Source organism: Pezoporus flaviventris, unplaced genomic scaffold (assembly GCF_033815535.1).
Source record: "Pezoporus flaviventris isolate CSIRO_AGI_PZ_B2104156 unplaced genomic scaffold, CSIRO_AGI_Pfla_v1 ptg000015l, whole genome shotgun sequence".
NCBI classification, from domain to species: domain Eukaryota; kingdom Metazoa; phylum Chordata; class Aves; order Psittaciformes; family Psittacidae; genus Pezoporus; species Pezoporus flaviventris.
The window spans coordinates 22,469,059-22,487,783 of NW_026892563.1; the positions used below are offsets into that span (position 1 = coordinate 22,469,059).

At 34.8% G+C, this 18,725-nt stretch overlaps 1 protein-coding gene across 3 annotated transcripts in view; it reads right to left on the reverse strand.

Moving 5' to 3' along the window:
* Window positions 1–18,725, reverse strand: part of NCAM2 (neural cell adhesion molecule 2) — a 286,486-nt gene that overhangs the window by 94,008 nt on the left and 173,753 nt on the right. For all 3 annotated transcript variants that reach the window (XM_061453764.1, XM_061453766.1, XM_061453765.1), the window contains exons 7-8: window positions 15,002–15,162; window positions 7,176–7,321 (exon numbers count right to left, since the gene is read on the reverse strand). In XM_061453764.1, coding sequence (XP_061309748.1) covers window positions 7,176–7,321; window positions 15,002–15,162 — 307 coding nt within the window. The remainder of the gene's footprint in view (window positions 1–7,175; window positions 7,322–15,001; window positions 15,163–18,725) is intronic.

Genomic DNA, 18,725 nt, shown 5'->3' on the forward strand with positions numbered 1-18,725 from the left:
TACGATCAGTTTCCAGTAAGGTAAAGATTACCACATACTATTAATTCATTGACCTTTGGCATAAATGTCACAACTTGATTTGTACAAGCAGAAATTTATAGAAAGACAAAAATATCTTATTGTTGATAACATTATTTACATCACTGCAACATTCAGAAATTTCAGTAACACAGATTAAGTCTATGCATACGTGGGAGTTATTTTAACCATGAATCACAGCTCATACCTATGGTTCGGTTATGCAATCCTAAGAAATGTTGTTTGCTGAAATTCAGAAGCTGAATTTCAGAAGTAAGGGATGGTGCAAACAGCCTTCACTTTTCCCAATGCAAAGAAATAAGACTCTTGCATTATGCTTTTGGTTAAGTTGCACAGCCTCCTTACTATCATAGCTGATAGACATATACTGGTCCATCAGCACTGTCATGTTAAACTGCCATAACTTGACTGTGTTTGAAATCTGAGAACTGGTGTTAACAGGAATAGTGTACCAGTTGATGCACCCAGGGAGAGTAAAAAAGTGATACGAAAATATGGGGGTTTAACAGCATACTAACAACATTAATAAATTATTAAGTATTAATTATTAAACTGAGTTTAAATCATTTGTTAAACAAAAAACAGATTGAAAAATAGAATCCAGGCCACTTGTTGTCATCCCAGTTTTGCCAAAAGTCTAAATACTTATTTTTTCCTAATATATAAGCATACTCAAATTGTCTTTCAGGTTAGGAAACCTGCTGACAGGTTTTAATAGCATAAAACAATTTTGCCGGCATTGCACTGCTGATTGTGCCATTCATTATGCGCATTTCCTGACGCATTTTCAGGGTACGTAGAAAATGTAACATTTTCAAAGTCTCTGGAGAATGTCCAATAGTACATCAGTGAACACTACCCAATGACTCCAGTGTCTGTATCACTTAATGTATCATCCCATGCAGGATCTCTATTTCATCAGACAACAGCTATTTAAAAGTTATTAAACTGTTAGCAGATAATACAGCTCATACTTAGGCAGAAGCTCATGAAATGATCTTTTGTGTAGTGGAATGAATGAATGAATATTCAAGTCCAAGCTGCACTATTGTAGGAAATGTTGGTCCATAAAAATTCCCTGATAATTTCAGTCTTCATTAGTGTAACAGACAGAATATCATCACCAATGACTAAATGGAAAATGCTAATATTGGAAGGGAAATAAATGCCGTTTCCAAGGATGTATGGCTTTATTTCAGCCAGTAAATACTGCACCAAAACCCACAGGAAGTACTCCAAAATATCTACTTTGTGCATAGATAGTACATAAGCAAATGGATTAAAGGGGATACAACTTTTGAGTTTGAAATATAAATTAGGTAGAAATATTATCCATTTACAGAATAGATAAAACCTTTGTACTTAATTTAAGGTGTAATATTAAATGGTTAAATTTGTGAAGTTCCTAAATAAACATCCTTCTTTCCCTAGGTTGTTTATAAACTTTTAATACAGAAGAGGTATTCAATTTTACATTTCCTTGGCTTTTTGTTACCTTTAAAGAATCAACAACTTTGTCTCTGCTTACTTAATTCTGTCCCAGTGGAAAGTGACCTTAAAGTTTTACTGAAAGGAAAAAAATGCAGAAATGAGAGTTCTGAGCGAACATAGTATCAATACAGTCATCCACACAACACGAATACATACTGTGTATGTACAGCCATTTCAGTCTACACTGCGTAACAAAGCACACGACTTCTCTCCTAAAAGAGGAACAAATCTGAAGGTCCCTCTGGCCATGTGGCTGAGATTTGGGTTTTTTTTCAGTATAACCAATCCTGCACTGCAGAAGAGACTATGGTAAAACAAAATAATTTCTAACTGCAGTTTTGGCTTCATTTAGGAACCACTTCAGATATTGTTACCTAAAGAAGTGGAGCTCAGATGACTGACTGGGCTACTTAAGTAATGATACTGAAGTATCACATTAGCCTGCACCTTTCCTACTGTAATACTTCCTCAGCTCACACAGGAAAGTTGCTCTTTATTTCTAACCACATATAATCCTACCCTTCCAGAATCAATCTTCCTGCTAAAATACTGTCACCTCCCAAAACTGTACACTCTTCTTTTAGCTCCTTCTAGTTAAGACACTGTCCCAACTCCATATTAGTACAGCTGAACATGCCATAGAGAAGATGGAGCCCCAAAACATATGTAGCTTTCTACAGATCAGATGACTTGTGAGAGTATGCTATTCAGAGCTCATATGTGCTCCATGTTTTGCAGATGTCATAGGGTATAAATATATATATTCTCAACAGCACTATTTACCTAACATTTAAGGCCACCTTCCTGCTTCCTACTCACTCTCAATTCCATTTATTTACCTTCTCCTTCCAGTCACAATATTCTCCTCTTTTATTTTATAGCCTTAACATGTGCAGCCCATGACTCATTTGGGGATTAAAAAAAAAATAAAATAATTCTTTGATGCCTGATTGTCTGCAGAGTCTCAATTGCATCATCAAACACAACTGCCACTAGCTACATAAACTGTTCTGGCCTGCAGGCTTATGCTAAGATTACAACAGCAAAAATATTCTATGGTATTGTAAGTAGAAGCTGTTCACACACCATGTAGGTGAAACAGGTTAGAATAATTTTCTTCAACAAGTTAAGGAGACTTGACCTTTACATTTTTACAACTACTGAAAGAAAAGTTCCTGAGATTAATTTACAAAGACTGGGATTTGTACAGCTCAGAAAATGTAATAAATCTCCTGGGATTAATAAAATACCCTCGATATATCTATGTTTCCTCTTTCGGGGTGATTACTTTCAAATAAAGATGTGAACCTTGAGGAGCAAGAATGTAACAAAACTCTCACTACTATCTCAAAAGAAAGGCAACACAATTTGCTGAAACTGCAACACTGCTTTTTGTGCAGTGACAATAGTTTACACCAGGAGTAATTTTTTTGTTGTTGTTAACATTTGTAATAGTTGAAGTGGAGTTAAGAAGCCTGGGGGAAAACAGCTGACCTTTACAAGAAAAAGATAAAACCAACCAAATTCTTTACCTTTGCCTATTGTATGATCATAAAAGCTATGAAATTTCTACAAGCTCCAAATAATTATGATTGGCATGCCAATATAAAGGAAATTCCAACTTGGAAAAGAATTTAATTGTTGATCTGAGCTCCCCAGTGCTCCAGTGCTCCAGTGCAATCAACAATGCCACAAAAAATTTCACAGGGATACCCAGATTACTTTGGGAGGTAGATGTGGAAGAAAGCAGAATTCAAGCTATCTCCACAGTCATCAGTACAAAGTGGACAAAAGAAGAACTGTTTAAGTCATTTAAAAAACATCTGGTAAATCTGTAACAAATACATACAAAATATGCTATCATTTAAAATCTTAAATCCGGCACTCAAGTTGCAATATGTTTTGTTTGTTTTTTTTTTTGGGGGGGGGGTCTTTTTTTTCTTTGGGGAACGTCAAAAGATAAGAGGTATATGTGGTTTTTCGTTAACTGGTTACCCCATACATGAGGCATTATCAAAACTGAGTAACTGAGTATCAGACATTGAGCTGTGACCTCCCTGCACTGAATTATTTCATTCATTTTACATGTTTAGATCATAAATTCTTCAGGGTAGATTGCATCTTTGGATGCAAGCTACATATAGTGGAGCTACTGTCTTGTATCAAGCCCCATCTGTTACTGTCATTTTAATTCCAAAATAGGGCTTGAAATAGTAATTACGAACACTGGTCAGCTTTCATATTTCTGCTAGAATTAGATACTAGGAAAGCAGAGCAGGAAATTCTGCCCTTATACTTCTGCAGTATGTACAGGAATAATTGACATTTTTGTGTTGGAGAATCAGGATATGCTCTCCTTTAGGGATGTGTGTAGATATGTATGTACATGTCCAAAATCCATTTTATAAGTGATTACAGCAAATCAAATCCAGTCACTATCCTTCCTTCTGTTCTACTAAAAGCAGCTCTTCTGCCTTTTTTTTTTTTTTTTTAACTGGGAAAAAAGCCAGGCCTGCTGAATGCAGAGATCTGTAGGAACACACCATTTTGAATCACAGATGAAAGACACAGGGACACGCTGGCACATTAGTGCAGTGCTGGGGAGTCTGGGACTAGAAGTTCAGAGGCTGAGTTTGTGCACCAAGAAGAGTTTTGGCTTGATGCTTCAACAGCAGATGAAGCTTTGGTCTTGGACTAAACCTCCATTTCCATTTTCAAATCTTTAAGGCTGAGCCAAACACCTTCTGTTATGCTTAATCATTCATTTACTCAGGCTTACCCACTGTCATGTATTTATGGGGTATAAAGCTATAAAAGGATTAGAAGTCATCTAATGTGAGTGACCATAAAAACTTTCCATTTAAACTTTCAAGAGAGGTCAGAGGAAGGGGAAAGACTTTTTTTTTTCAGTTATCAGTGACAGAGGGACCACACACCGTGTGGAAGATTGTTCTAAAGGCTAACTGATAAAAGGACAGAGGAAAAGGCTTCTTTGCTTCCAGTTTGAACTCACTTATCTTCAACTTTCTCATACACACTTCTGATGTACTGAAAACCCTTTATCAAAGCTATATCTTCCTGAGATAATTATAGACCTCTTACTCGTTAACTTTATCCTCCTTAAGCCCAGCAGGGTTATTTCTTTGATCTAAGACTCTGGTGCATATTTTCCATTCTTTTGGACATCATAATTTTAAAACACATGAAAGCCTATGTCCTTGTTATAAGATCTATCAACCATTTAAAAGAAAATATTTTGAATCTGTGCAGGGTAACAGTGATCTCAAATTCAGCCTTTTTTCTTATCCGCATGAGGTATGCTTGCATTTTAGCATAATAAGAATGCAATGATTGAGGAACTACATACTAAAAGTAATAAAAGTATCATTAAAAATTAAGAACACTGTGTTTTTTAATTATCATCATGTTTATCTTATAGTTAGAACAGTTCTTCCACCTTCTACGGAAAATATTAATCCCCTAAAATATTCTTAATTCAATAAAAATGCTGGATAAAGTGCAGTCTGTACCAAAAGATGTTTTAAAACTTGTACAAAACTCAAAAGCTGAATTCACTGAATGTAGAGGATAATTTTTATGTTTATGCAAGTATGTCTAGTGATAGTCATGACTTCATATAGCCATATAAATAACAAGATTATGTTACAACTCCCCCCCATTTTCTTCAATTCACCTTTTCCTTCTTTTTCTGTATGCAAAACATTAAATTATTCAGTAATTTAATTACTGCCAATTTTATTCCCTATTCACCTAATTTGATAGGAAAGCAAAAGCCAAGGCTTTGGCACCACAGAGCTGGAGGACAACAGGGCAAATGCAGCAGCATATTTTATAGCTCAAGAACCTCCTCAGAATTTTAGAACATTTATTCACCATTCAGCCAAAGCTCTCCCAAGAGCAATACAGAGTTCTTTCGCTGGCAAGAACAAAAGGGAGCCATATAACTGCATTTATACTCATTCTTTTTATCTTCCACGTACAGTATGTTAGCACACTAGTAGAAAGTGAGTATAGGTTTTAGTCTGGTTGTCAGTATTACTCCGTTACACCACAGTTCACAGAACACTACAGTAAAGACATCTAGACAGTTTAACCACCTGGTGTTTGAATTAAGAATGTAACACTGTCCTTTTTAAGCACTAGATGAATTTCAGGTTTCAACTGCAACGACATTTTTCAGCGTCTACGATTTCCTTTCATTTTCAATTTCTGTTATAACAAAGTTATTTTAGGAACATTCCAAACGTAAGTGAAAGGCTACACTTGTAACCATCGAACCACGTGTAGTCTTCGTGGGCAGAAATATAACCTTTGACTTTAAGTAATTAAGGATAAAAGAATCTGATTTATTTTAATGTAAAGCTATTATGGAAAAAAAAAAAAATAAATAAATATGTGTGTGTGTATATATACACACACACACACACATATATATATATATACTGACATGCTGCTCCAAAATGGAAATCACAGAGCAGGCAAGGGTAGACAAACTTCACATGTACTGCCTCAATTCCAGGAAAGGTCAAGTCAGAGACTGGGCCAGATCAGACATTCTCCTTCAGAACATAAGCAATAGCAGCACATAATTCCTTAATATACAGCAATTCCCTATAAATTGATGGACTTACTATGTGTCATATTCCCTCAGTGGGATGATTGCTATATAGGTCTGCCAAATGTTTTTATAACCAACAGCTATGAATATGCAAACATCTGCAAAAAGACATTATTTTCCTAATCGATTATCTGGAGTAAAAATTCTGAATCAGCTGGTCAGAAAGATGTTATCTTGTAATTTAACCAGCACAGAGAAATTCTGTGGTTTATGTAAGGAAACTTAAAAAAAAAAAAAAAAAAAGACAAACAAGCAAACAAACAAACAAACAAAACCCCAACAACAAAACTTGTTCAAATGCTAAAATTATTTAAAAGAAATGAAAAACATCTCTGCAGAAACTGCATGACTAGGAATAAAACTACACCATTCCATTTTGCTTTCACCATTCCATCTAACAGCAGTTCTTTTTCCCACAACTTTCGCATTTTCATATTATAGTCTTTCTCTACTCAACTTACTTTTGTAATAAAATATGAAACAGGAAAACAGACTGGGAAAATAGGCTCAGTTTTTAGTTACAGACTACTTGTTCTGTGTGAGGAAAATAAATAAGAGAAAAATAGGAAAAAAAAAAAATCCCAAACATCAGAAGCAGGAAAGAAAGAACCCCAAAATATTAAGAACTTTTTATTTCAGATTTCTATATGCTCCACTGCATTTTGAAAAATGCTGGACAGAGTTCAGAAATAGTCAAGAACAGATATGGGTAACCATTATGATCAAGACAAAGCTGAAGCCCTTAATAGGAATTACGCATGAAAATTTAGGCCTGATGAGATGAATTCTCTTTCAGCACTTTAATTGCTTTTTCCATTGTTGTTCTTCCTTTTTTTTTTTAATTTAAAATTTAGAATCTTCTCTTACTACTTTGGAAAATATCAATTCCTTTCAATTCCAGAGGAATCTAGAGTTAATCTGTTTCTAAATTAATTTTCTGCTTACAAAAAGATGATTAGCCAGAGAATATACACTTAGATATTTTAGACATTAAAGGCCGATTTACCTTGTCACCTTCAGAGAAAGTTACTCCATCAATGGCCCTTTTCCAAGTAATCTCTGGGATGGGTTCTCCTTCTGCTTCACAGATAAGGGTGGCTTTCCCATTCTCAAACGTGGTTTCATTTTTAAGTTGTATTATTTGAGGCTGTACTGTTAAAAATACAAATTATATTACTCATGCTGCACAAAGAAAGTCATGTCAAAATCTATTTTACCTTTATTAAAGGCTTAATATTACCATCTATAAGACCAATCAACTTTCCAGACTTCGAGTTGAACAACAACCATATCTGTATGCCTGATGACCTGGACTCCTGGTTCAGTACAGCTGACATGCCCAGCAGTGCCTGCTCCTTTGCTGGGGTTTTGTGGGATGGATCCTGGCTGATGAAGCCCCTGCCTGGGTGGCTGTGTTTGTGTGCTCTGTTCCTGGCTCACTATCCCTTAGGGGCATCCTCACTAATCTCTGGCACTCAGAATGATGCAGAGATTCAACCATAAAACAATGGTCCTGCACCTGGGCAGAACAACTCCATGCACCAGTACAGGGAGTACTGACCGGCCCTCAGCTCTGCAGAGTGGACCCAGAGTGTCCCCGTGGACAAGAAGCTGACAATGAACCAGCAATTCACCCTTAAATAGCAGAATTTGCATAAATACCTGATAGAGTTTAGTAGAGATAGAGCCAGACTCTTCTCAGTGATGCCAGGTTACAGGACAAGAGGCAATGGGCACAAATTGAAACACAGGAAAGAAAAAACCTTTTTTACTGAGAGGGTGACTAAACAGCAGAAAAAAAGCTGCTATGGAGATATCCAGATATATCACTGTGGAGTCTCCATCCTTGAAGATATTCAAAACCCTGCTCTGACTGACCCTGCTCTGAGCAGGGGGCTATACTAGGTAGTTTCCAGAGTTCCTTACTGCCTTAGGCACGCTTTGATTCTACATAAATCTGTGTTTGTCTTCAAATACAAATTACTGGGGGGGAAATAGAAATATTAGTATTCTTAGATTTTGATCTTTAGCGATGTCTGTCTTACACAAATTACTGAATTTAACAAAATCCCCAGATAACAAACATACTGTTCTGTAGTAACACTATAAAGAACTGAAGAGCCAGAATTATTTATAAGTAAATTGGCAATAAGATACATTTTAAAAATTCCAGATATTGTTTGCATTCTTCAAATCGTTCCACTTTATAGCAACAAGTACACATCAACTACAGCTCTCAAACTACACCATACCTCACCAGGTTACTTACATATGCAATTGAATTTCTGCTTAGAGGTGAACACTTTTATTTAGAGGATTTATCTGTACAATATCATATACAAACTCTCTTGTAGAACTGTGCATAGAATATTACTGTCTTCCATGACATTCAAATACCTTAAAAAATGTTTTGGTCCTATAAATTCATTCACATGTAACTGTTAAGAAGCTTCTCTGAATCCATCCATTTTACACATTAAATGAGACACACCACTGGAAAACCTAGCATGTAATTATGTAATAAGAATATGATTCAATATATTTACACACAAAACCAGTAAAGTAAGTTTACATGAGTGAATTAAATTTTGACAGCTCTTAACATCTATTGAAATTAATGTATTATCTATGTAGTTTTCCCAAGTTTTGCTTTTGAGGAAGAACTACTATAGTATATTCTATATGAAGCAGAAAATAAACAGAGAAGTGTCCTATTTTCTAATGGGATTACTAAAGTATACACTATGCAGAAGAGTAATACTGGCTTATGTTAGTGGATCCAAGCGGGAAAGAGAATAATTTAGATTGGAAGGGACTCTAGGAGCTCATCTTTACCAATCTCCTCACCAATACAGGGTCAACAGACCTTGTTCAGACCAGATTTCTCAGGGATTTGTTGAGCATTATCTTAAAAAACGCCAAGAACAGAGTGTAGAGCCTTTCACACCAGACTGTTGCAGTGCCTAGATGTCCTCATGGTGAAGAATAGTTTCCTACATCTAGTTTCCTGCTTCATTTTATAATAACTTTCATTTATGACTACTGTCTCACAGATGCTCCATTCAGCATCACCAAGAAAAACAGTAAAACCGGGTTCAAACCTGCTGTATATCCAGATATATCTTCCACCTCTCTTTTAAACATTTCCACCACACCATTCTTGGTCTTACTTCTCATTCCTTATCTCCACATTCCTGTTGCTTATCTACTGCCTGTTCATGCTTGACTACTACAGTAAACTATTGTTTACTGCACAGAGATGAAAAACAAGTAATATTTTGCCTAACAAAGTTCTGAACTAATATCCTGCTTCATTAAGGTATAATCTATGGTGAGTGACATCATGTGCAGAACAAAAATACCCTGTGTGATCAGGGACTCTTGAAATGTCAACTGGATCCAGCTTTATGGGATGCACTAGAAGGCAGTAAGCTAAACATTACAGCAGGACACCAATGTGGCCAAGAAAAGCTGAAGTTCTCCTCAGTGGTATAGTATAACAAGAGATATCAGTTGAAAGAACTACAAAAGAAGAATTAAAAGTAAAGAATGACTATGTTATCTTCAAGATAACTTCAGTTATTACTCTTTCAGGATCATCCAAATGCATACGAAATATATTACCGTGGTGCTCTATTTCTATAGCCATGTCTCCTGGCTACAGTATAATACGTTCTTTCCTTTGTCACTATTGATATAATACCATTTCTGAAAACAAGGAGCTATTGAGCTATTGCAAATATACCGCTCATTTAAAAAAAAAGCATCATACATAGTATTTTATATCAAAAATTTGCAAAATTTTGAATTACATTATTTCCATCAGAATGAGAGGATTTCCCCATCTGCACCCCATGACAAACAATATGATCTGTTCAAGATGATGCATGTTCTAAAACAAGTAAATAATGCTTTTTAGTTTTTAATTTTAGACTTACATTCTAAATTACTTTAAGGCCTTCAAATGGATCACTACAAGACAAAAAGGTTTAGCTTGACATTTTAGACATGAGCAGCTGACATTTAAAGGAATAAGCACTGATTAATCATCAAATATATCTAGATGACAGTTATTACTAAGAAGAAGCAGAGTGCTCATACGGGGGATATTATTTAGTTGCTTCATTTTTGTAGGTCAGAAGTCATAACTTGCTATTGATTAGAAATTTTTACACTGATACTTTTTATTATGTTTTGGACATTGGAAAATATCAAAATACTTTTGCGCACATGTAAATAAATATATTTATTTGAGAATGCCAAGAAAGAAATACTGAAACAGTTGTTTGCTGCCCCATCTCCAATCCCTTAACTGTTCTTTTTAAACCAACATGGTCATTTTCAAACTGAATTGGTATTTGCTTGCTGTACTCTAGTAAATATAAACCAAATTAAAATACAGGGTCTTGAAGTGTAACCCCAGGAAGCCTCCAGGTATTCGCTGCTTTTTTTCAGACAAGAATATTTGTATTACAATGTACTTAAAAATAGTAAACTGCATGAACTGACTGAAATGAAAGAAGGCTTGAATACAGAAAGGAGTTATGCTTAAGCTCCATTAAAATTATTTTATTTAGCAGGTAGAGGAACTGCTTATTACTAGACATGCATTTTTTAAAATATTAACAAAGCAGTGCAGCCAAATAAATAGTATTTACTGGTTAGAAAGTTTGCTCTCTGAGCAGAGAAGGTTGGTTTTAAGTTCTCTAACGCTTCTTCAATAAACAACTTTCAGATTACTTCCTTGGTCTCTTCTGGATTTGTCTCAGACAAGGGCTAAGCTCATTGCTGTGTAACTACAGCCTTCCCAAAAAAGCTTAAGAAGAACGTGGACGGCAATCTGAGGTTCTGGATTTGTTACTGGTTGCTTACAACTGATTTACTGGAAAAAGTGCACAATTTATTGCATTCACAGAGTTATACCCATATCTTTGAGTTTTATCAGATGTGTATGGTTTCATCAGAAGCAGCACATATATAAAACTTAGACGGTCCTGATTATATCTCATTAAAAGAACTGTTTTAAGCAGTTTTGTTAATACAAACATGGATTTACTGTTAAGAGGTTTAGTATATGTCTGTGTTGATGCCTGATTGGATTTCTTGATTAATATGATACATAAGGAATCATACTCTTACACTGTCTTCCTGTACAGCCACATTTGAATCATGTAGCAAAATTGCAACCATGTCCTCCTGGAAATTGCCTGAATTTAGTAAACAAGCTAGAGCCCAACAAGGAAATTACCTAAGAAATAGATTCTTGCACCTTGATTCCTGACATGATAAGGATTTATACACACACCAGTACAAAGTGATTTAGTGCACGATAAGCCTGAGTCTTTGTACATGTTAAAATGCTATTACTACTTCAGACTCCAAGGGATTTAAGACTTGCCTTGTGAGAGAAGTCGCATTTATAGATTGCATCACTTTTTATTTTAAAAAGTAGAGGAGTTCTAAACAGTTAAGGACGTAACAGGAAGGAAGAAGTAACACAGAAAATGCATGAACTTTTGACACTAATCTTTAACTAATGCATTACACTTTGTGAAGATGAATTTGGTATACTTTATAATATCTGGGATGAGCAGGAACAGGTAGTTTCATTCACAGATACATGGGATCCCCTTCCTAGATTTATCAGTGAATTTAAATGAAGAAATTCCATGTCTGTATTGAAAAGTATCTTAGTGGAAACAAAAACAAAACACAAAAAACCCTCAAACAATGACCACCTAATTAGGTGTGCACCAGGCACTGTAAGTGTAAGAGGAATGCAGTCATTAAGCCTGAAAATAATAGAAAAATTTAGGCAACTTCTCATCCCAATCTCATTATAGACTCACTGCAGCCTTTTTGCTTACAAGATGCATGGCTTTCAAAGGCCTAAATGTTTTGATTTTTAACATTTGAAACACATCTAAGAGTGGTAAGACAGGAGAGGTCTGGTACATTTCCCCCCATCTGCTTGATGACAGATAATAAATTAATAATACTTTTTTTTATTTACTTTTCTCAATGAAATTTACATTGAACACAGCTGCAGAAACTTTCCTGTTATACAAAATTCAGATTATTCTTAAAAATACAACTAGAAAATAAAAATAGTATGTGCTTAAACTATACTATAAAGGGTCTTTTGTAATGCTTCTTGAGGTATTTTTCCCTCATCTGACTTTCATGAAATAAATTGTCAGAAACTACTGAAATGCCAGTGAAATATTTTAGATACATTTAGAGTACCCTCTCACTGATTATGTAGGCAAAACACAGCCTACAGGACTTCAAATTAACTTATGCTAGAGCACCTTGAATTATTTTCACCAAATCAGATAAAAGAAAAAAAATATTTTTTCTCTTTCTAGAAATAGAAATTATTCGACATAGGAATGTTTCTTTTTATGGCATATGTACAGAAGAAAGAAAACTTACTGAAATGCTCAATTGTTTATGCATTATCAAACGGCAGAACCAAGCATATGAGTGATTACAGAGTGGAAATGAGCAGTTAAAAGAACAAACAAAATGAAGATATAAAACTATGCCCAGAATATAAGCACTATTCTTATAAAGCATAACTATGACTTTAGCTAAAGGTAATTTTGCTTCATTTAGCCTGATTAGACATTTTTTATTAGTAAGTATATGCACACTACTACCGTCACTCTGAAGAATGATAAATGAATGTTTAGATCTGAGAATGTAAGATGATGTAAGAATGCTTTTAAAGTATCAACTCTTCTTGTCTGCTCCTAAATCAATTGCTTGTTACTATGTTATTTGGGAAATTTTTATTGGGATGCCCAATTGTTTCATAATTCAAAATGCTAATGCACGTGTATCTAAATGTATATATATCTGTGTGTGTATCTGTAGATCTATCTATCTATATATATCTGCTGCCCAGCAGAGACAAATACAAAAAATATATATAAAGAATTCAAGTAAGAACACACATGGTTTCAAGCCATTCAGAAGGACTAAACATAAATGAATTTGTGTCAAAAGCCTTAGCACAAGTCCTAAGCATTAATATGAATGAGATCATTTAGGTAGTAATAGATAATGTGCAGAGAGAACTACTGCACGCAACAGGATGACAGACAGATGAGCAAATCATGATCAGTAAGAAATCCTCTAAGGGAAACAGGGCTTTCTTTACTCTTTCATGTCTTATTAGATAGAACAGATAAAAAGCACAAGATGAAGAATTTGCGAGAATGGGATGTGTGCCTATAGGTTTCTGTACATGAGTTAGCGTTGCAGAAGAACTGTCAGAATAAGAATTTGATATCAGATCAGCTTTTTTTAACACTGATACTGGAAACAAAGTTGTTTAACAAAAAAATCTAGGTCATGCATGGAAACAAAACATATGCAGCTGCTAGATGGCACTAAAATGGGCATGTCCATTCAAAAGTGCAGAGTACTAAAATTTTAAATGCTGAACACTATAATTTTATTATTATTTTTATTGCATTATGGTTACATTACTGTTATTACAAATTTCAACCCTGCCAGAGCCCTGTCATAACAGAAACAATAGTTGTTGCCCCAAGGAGTTTACATTGTAAATTAAATTAAAGATAGCAGGTATGTGAGACAAGCAAACCAATGAAGTGGGAAAGAATAATGCAATTGAATAGGTCATTTTAACACGAAATAGCTGTTTATGAACTATTTAGCTGTAATAATCAGCCACCTGCCTTGGCATTTTCAGGCTGATGTTTTTTGAATATATTTAAGGTGCGTAAAAGTAAGACAAGTTGCTGGCTCCATATATGACTGAGTTTAACCTGTGTGAAAGAGACAAAAGAAAAAGTAATCTTTTTTGTAGGAGAAGATACAACTCTACTCCATATTTTCAGAGTTAAAGCAGAGGTGAACCTTCTAAATTTAATATTATACTAAAAATAGAGTTAGCTTTAGAGATTACAGAGAAGGTAATAGGCTTAATTTACGATACTATACCCTGAGGTGCCTCGGTTTCATCTGGGATAAAGTTAATTTTCGTCTTAGTAGCTGGTATAGTGCTGTGTTTTGGATTTAGGATGAGAATAATGTTGATAAGACACCAATGTTTTAGTTGTTGCTAAGCAGCATTTACAGTAAGTTAAGGACTTATTCTGCTTCTCACACCACCTCACCAGCTAGTAGGCCAGGGGGGAGGAGGGAGGAAGGGGGGGCATAAGAATCTGGGAGGGGACACAGCTGGGACAGCGAAACCAAATGATCCAAGAGATATTCCAGACCATATGATGTCATGCTCAGTGTATAAACTAGGGGGAAAGCTGTCGGGGGACCACTGCTTATGAACTGGTTGGGCATCAGTTGGCACTTTTCATGTTTTAATTTTTACACTTTGAAACTCAGATCCAATATTTTTGTTACTACATCTGCAATCATGAGCTTAAATAAAAATCAAGAAAGAAAAACCAATTAAAAAATTAGGAACACCTCTGCCTGATGCCTTCTTACCAAAAAAAAAGTACACTTTTTTCCCCCTTTCAGAATTATCCCCTTTCTCCTCTTTTCTTGCAAGCATCCAGATTTTAAAGTAAAACCAGAGTGATTTAAGAATTTAACACTGTTGTATTGTATCTGAGTAGTAGAAAGCAAATGATGAAGATAGCCCTTTCTAAATTAAATTCAGGAGTAAAGGTTGAAGTAGCCAACAGGAAAGAAAAAGCTGTAAAGTTAGACAGTGGTTTGCTGCACCAGTAGATACCTTGCAGGAATACTGTTCCACTGAAAAGTGTGGATTATCACCTCAGCCCCCTAATATTTACATTTAAAAAGGAAGAATGGAATGTACTATGCAGTACTTACCAAAAACTTGAAGGATTGTCTGTTTTTTATCATTTCCTGCTTTGTTTTTAGCATTACAGACATAAGGACCCGCATCAGTGTTCTTTATATCTCTTATTGTTAGTTCTGTATTGCTTCCTCTTAGCATGTATTTTTCATTTTCTTCAATAAGTTTACCATTCCTAAAAAAAAATAAGAACAATGTAAAAATCAACCAGTAGGTTCCAAACTCTGAAGCAATGTGCTGTGAATGCATCAATCTGTTGAAAATAATTTTTGAGGGAAGAGACTTCTATTATGCTCAAAAATGCAATACCTCACTTAGTATAAACTGGCAGCATGCATAGAAGGGATTTGATTTTAGCATAACCAATACTGTTCTGCAGGATGAGAGTGTTTTTTCATGAGAATGTGCACGTTCTAGACACAAAGCATTCTGAACTGCATTTTCATGTTCAAGACCCCAGGTTCATAAATTTATTGCCATGTTCTAAAACTATATACATCTTGAAAATGCTGTATCTTTATTCTTAAATGTTCAATATTGACTTAGTGTTAGAGAAATGCTTGTGAATAGAACATACAGCTTACACTCAAGGAAGTGCAGAAGGAAACTGGTTAGACACACATACCTGTATGTGAGGAACATTTAAAATCAAATTAACTAAGTGTAACTGTTGCAGTTCATATAAGTAATAATGTACCGACTTAGAAAACATATTTTAAATCTCACACAAGTGGAGACTATTGGCACACCCTTTCCAATTATTTCCTCTCAGTTGTTGTTGGCTAGCCACTACTTAGTAAGCAGGCATATCTCCAGATGTCAGAATGAGTTCTGACCAGATGGTACAGAAATAATAAAACCTGTGAACAACTCTGAGGGCTGATCAAGGCTTGACCAGTCCATTTGAGCATGTTGGCATATGCAGAGTTATAAAAACATCTCCTTTTTCAAGAGCGCAATTTTAACTTTTTTAATTTCTTCTCATTCTGCCTAGTTTGCTACAAGCTCCTTTTGATCTTATTTCTTTTGAATCCACACCCCCTTCTCACAAGCACCTACGTATAAAATTGACTGATTTTCATAAGCACTGATAATCTCGCTGACAATTCCAACTTCTTGAAAACAAACTATTTAACGATTTATAAAATGAAACCAATATGCGTTACTGAAATATTCTCTTCCATTCAATATGCCTAGTTTAGAATATACAGTTTTATTTCAAGATTGAAGCAACAATGATTTTCATGTCCTTCTCACATTATGCTGATAACTATGCAGATTTCATATTTTATAAAATTGTATTTTCCCTAAAAGAAAATACTGCTTCTTTCCTGGAAACACTAATATCTGTTAATAGGATTCCCCTGGCATCTATATAGCTTACATTTCAGTGTCATTTTGTAAATAACTAGTCAATTTATCTGTCTACTTCAAGACATTACTGTGATACTTGATCGTCTCCTTTCTAAAGCAAATCATAGGAATTGTTTTGCAGAAAAGAAGAGATCTAATTTTCCACAGTTGGTTTCACCAAAAAAATTTAGTGATTTATGTTAAGAGACAGAAGTCTATAATCAACGTAAGAAGTAGCTTCCAAATGCCTGTTATTATAAGCATCACCTATATCTATGACAATTTCGAAGCAGAAATGAGATTATAAGCATTTCCTTGGACCCTCTAGTGAACAGGAGAGATTCAGACTGATGATCTGACGTTGGAGAACAGGAAAGCATGAATAACACATTGAAAGTGGATTATTTCTTTTGTCAGATAATTCTATGTCCTGCCACTAAAGATAAAGGGAATAATCCTTCTAAACTCTACTAGTGTAAATTATTTCCACAAACATAATAAAACATCATTTTTCAGCAGGACTATTCAATGAGTAAAGATTTCCAGTTCATGACCTGTATCTTTGTATCTTTATCTTTCAGTTCCGGCTAATTTAAGTTTATTAGTGTATTGCTTCTTTTCAGAGTATATGCTTTACACGAATGTAATCAGCTTCAATAAAGATATCGGTTAAGTGGTGAACGAATTAGATTCTCTAGGTCCATGAAATATCAACAAAGTGAACATGCATACTAAGTACAGCAGCAACTAAACCTTGCTGACCTTTCTTCTTGACTAGATATTTCAAACTGACTAATTTGTAAGTGAACTAATGTTTTTTGGGTTTTTTTTTATTTTTTAAGTAGATTGACACATTAGTTAAGATGCCTCCATTTCAAATTTACAAAGCCTTAAACATTGTCATCACCTGGAAATGAAAATGGTAGATGCAAATAGTTAAAGCTTTTCCACATTAGCTACTGTCTTAAGGAGCTTAAAGTTTGAAGCTACTGTTTTGTCCAGCATCTTGCAGTCAACACAGAGGGATATATATAAGCCAGCTGAATAATACTGTCATTTATTTTAAACATACAGTTATTTCTTCATGACCTAGCTGAAGCTGACCTGTTATATCAGTACACTGGATACAATTCCACTTGTTTGTTAAAGAAAGAAACACAAATTTGAAGTTAACTTACATTCAACATCAAAAAGTACACTAAACAGAAGGAAATTTGGAGTATAACAAGTTGGCCATTAATATCAATTCAATTAGGTTCTCAATGTACAACAAGAATTTTAATATTAGATAAATCAGTTTTGACAGACTTTCCTACCACTGATAATGCTGTCTAGATTTTTCTCAAGATCAAGAAAGATTATGTTCATCTAGTTTTCCTATGCTCAGTCTAATTTCTAAAGAAAAGGCATCTTATAGGAAACTAAAGCTTTTATCTTAACATATCTGCAAAATAAGTTGAAGGGGAAGCAGAATATATCAAATGATTTTGAATCCTCTTAACCAGCTACCTATATGTGAGTGAAAAGGGATATGAACAGGTCGGGACAGAGAGCTCAGAGATTTGATGCAGAAATTTAGTACTGGAGATCAATGTAGAATAAAGTTTGATTCCTCTAGAAGAAATAATGTAGCTCCTCCCATCTTTTTTCCTTATTTGCAGATCAATAATAATATCCTGTCATGGACACCAGGGGCCTTTTCCACCTGCCACTTCACAATATCTCACTGTCAGCAAATAAAAAAGAATATTTTCAACTGCCAAGAATTTATAGCCCAATAAGACAAAATAAAAACAGAATGAAAGGGGGGAAGAAAACCCCAACAAAGCAAACAAAATAAACAAACAAAAAAGCACCAGCAGGGAAGGGAGGTGCATAAGTCAATATTCCTCACTATGAGATAGCTCCCAAAATAGGAGCAGAACAGAAGCTTCCACATTTAACATTCAGTAATCAGTACACAAGCCTGTTAAGCTTTTGTAAAATCTTTACAAAAGATACTTAATGAATGGTTTAAAAAAGCTGCCTCAGGGGCTGGCAAACCAGAAGAAAACCCTTCAGTAGACTCTGATCAATAGACACAAAGTCTGTGTCTTTCCAAGACATTTAGCCTGTGTAAATACTGTAATATTTATAAAATATTGACAAAAATCCACAAGTGTAAATAGAGATATTCACAAGCTGTGGAAATTTACGCATTCTTTCTTAACAGCATAAAACATTAATGTTGGCTGTCTTACATCTTTCAACAAGGCCATTTAGGGTACACGATTTCAGACAACTCTGAAGAATTTTGGCTGGGTAAGACAGACAGTGTAAAAAATTACTTTAAAGACCTTAAACTATCAGAACAGTCAACCTTCATTTGAATTCACTATCAGTTTT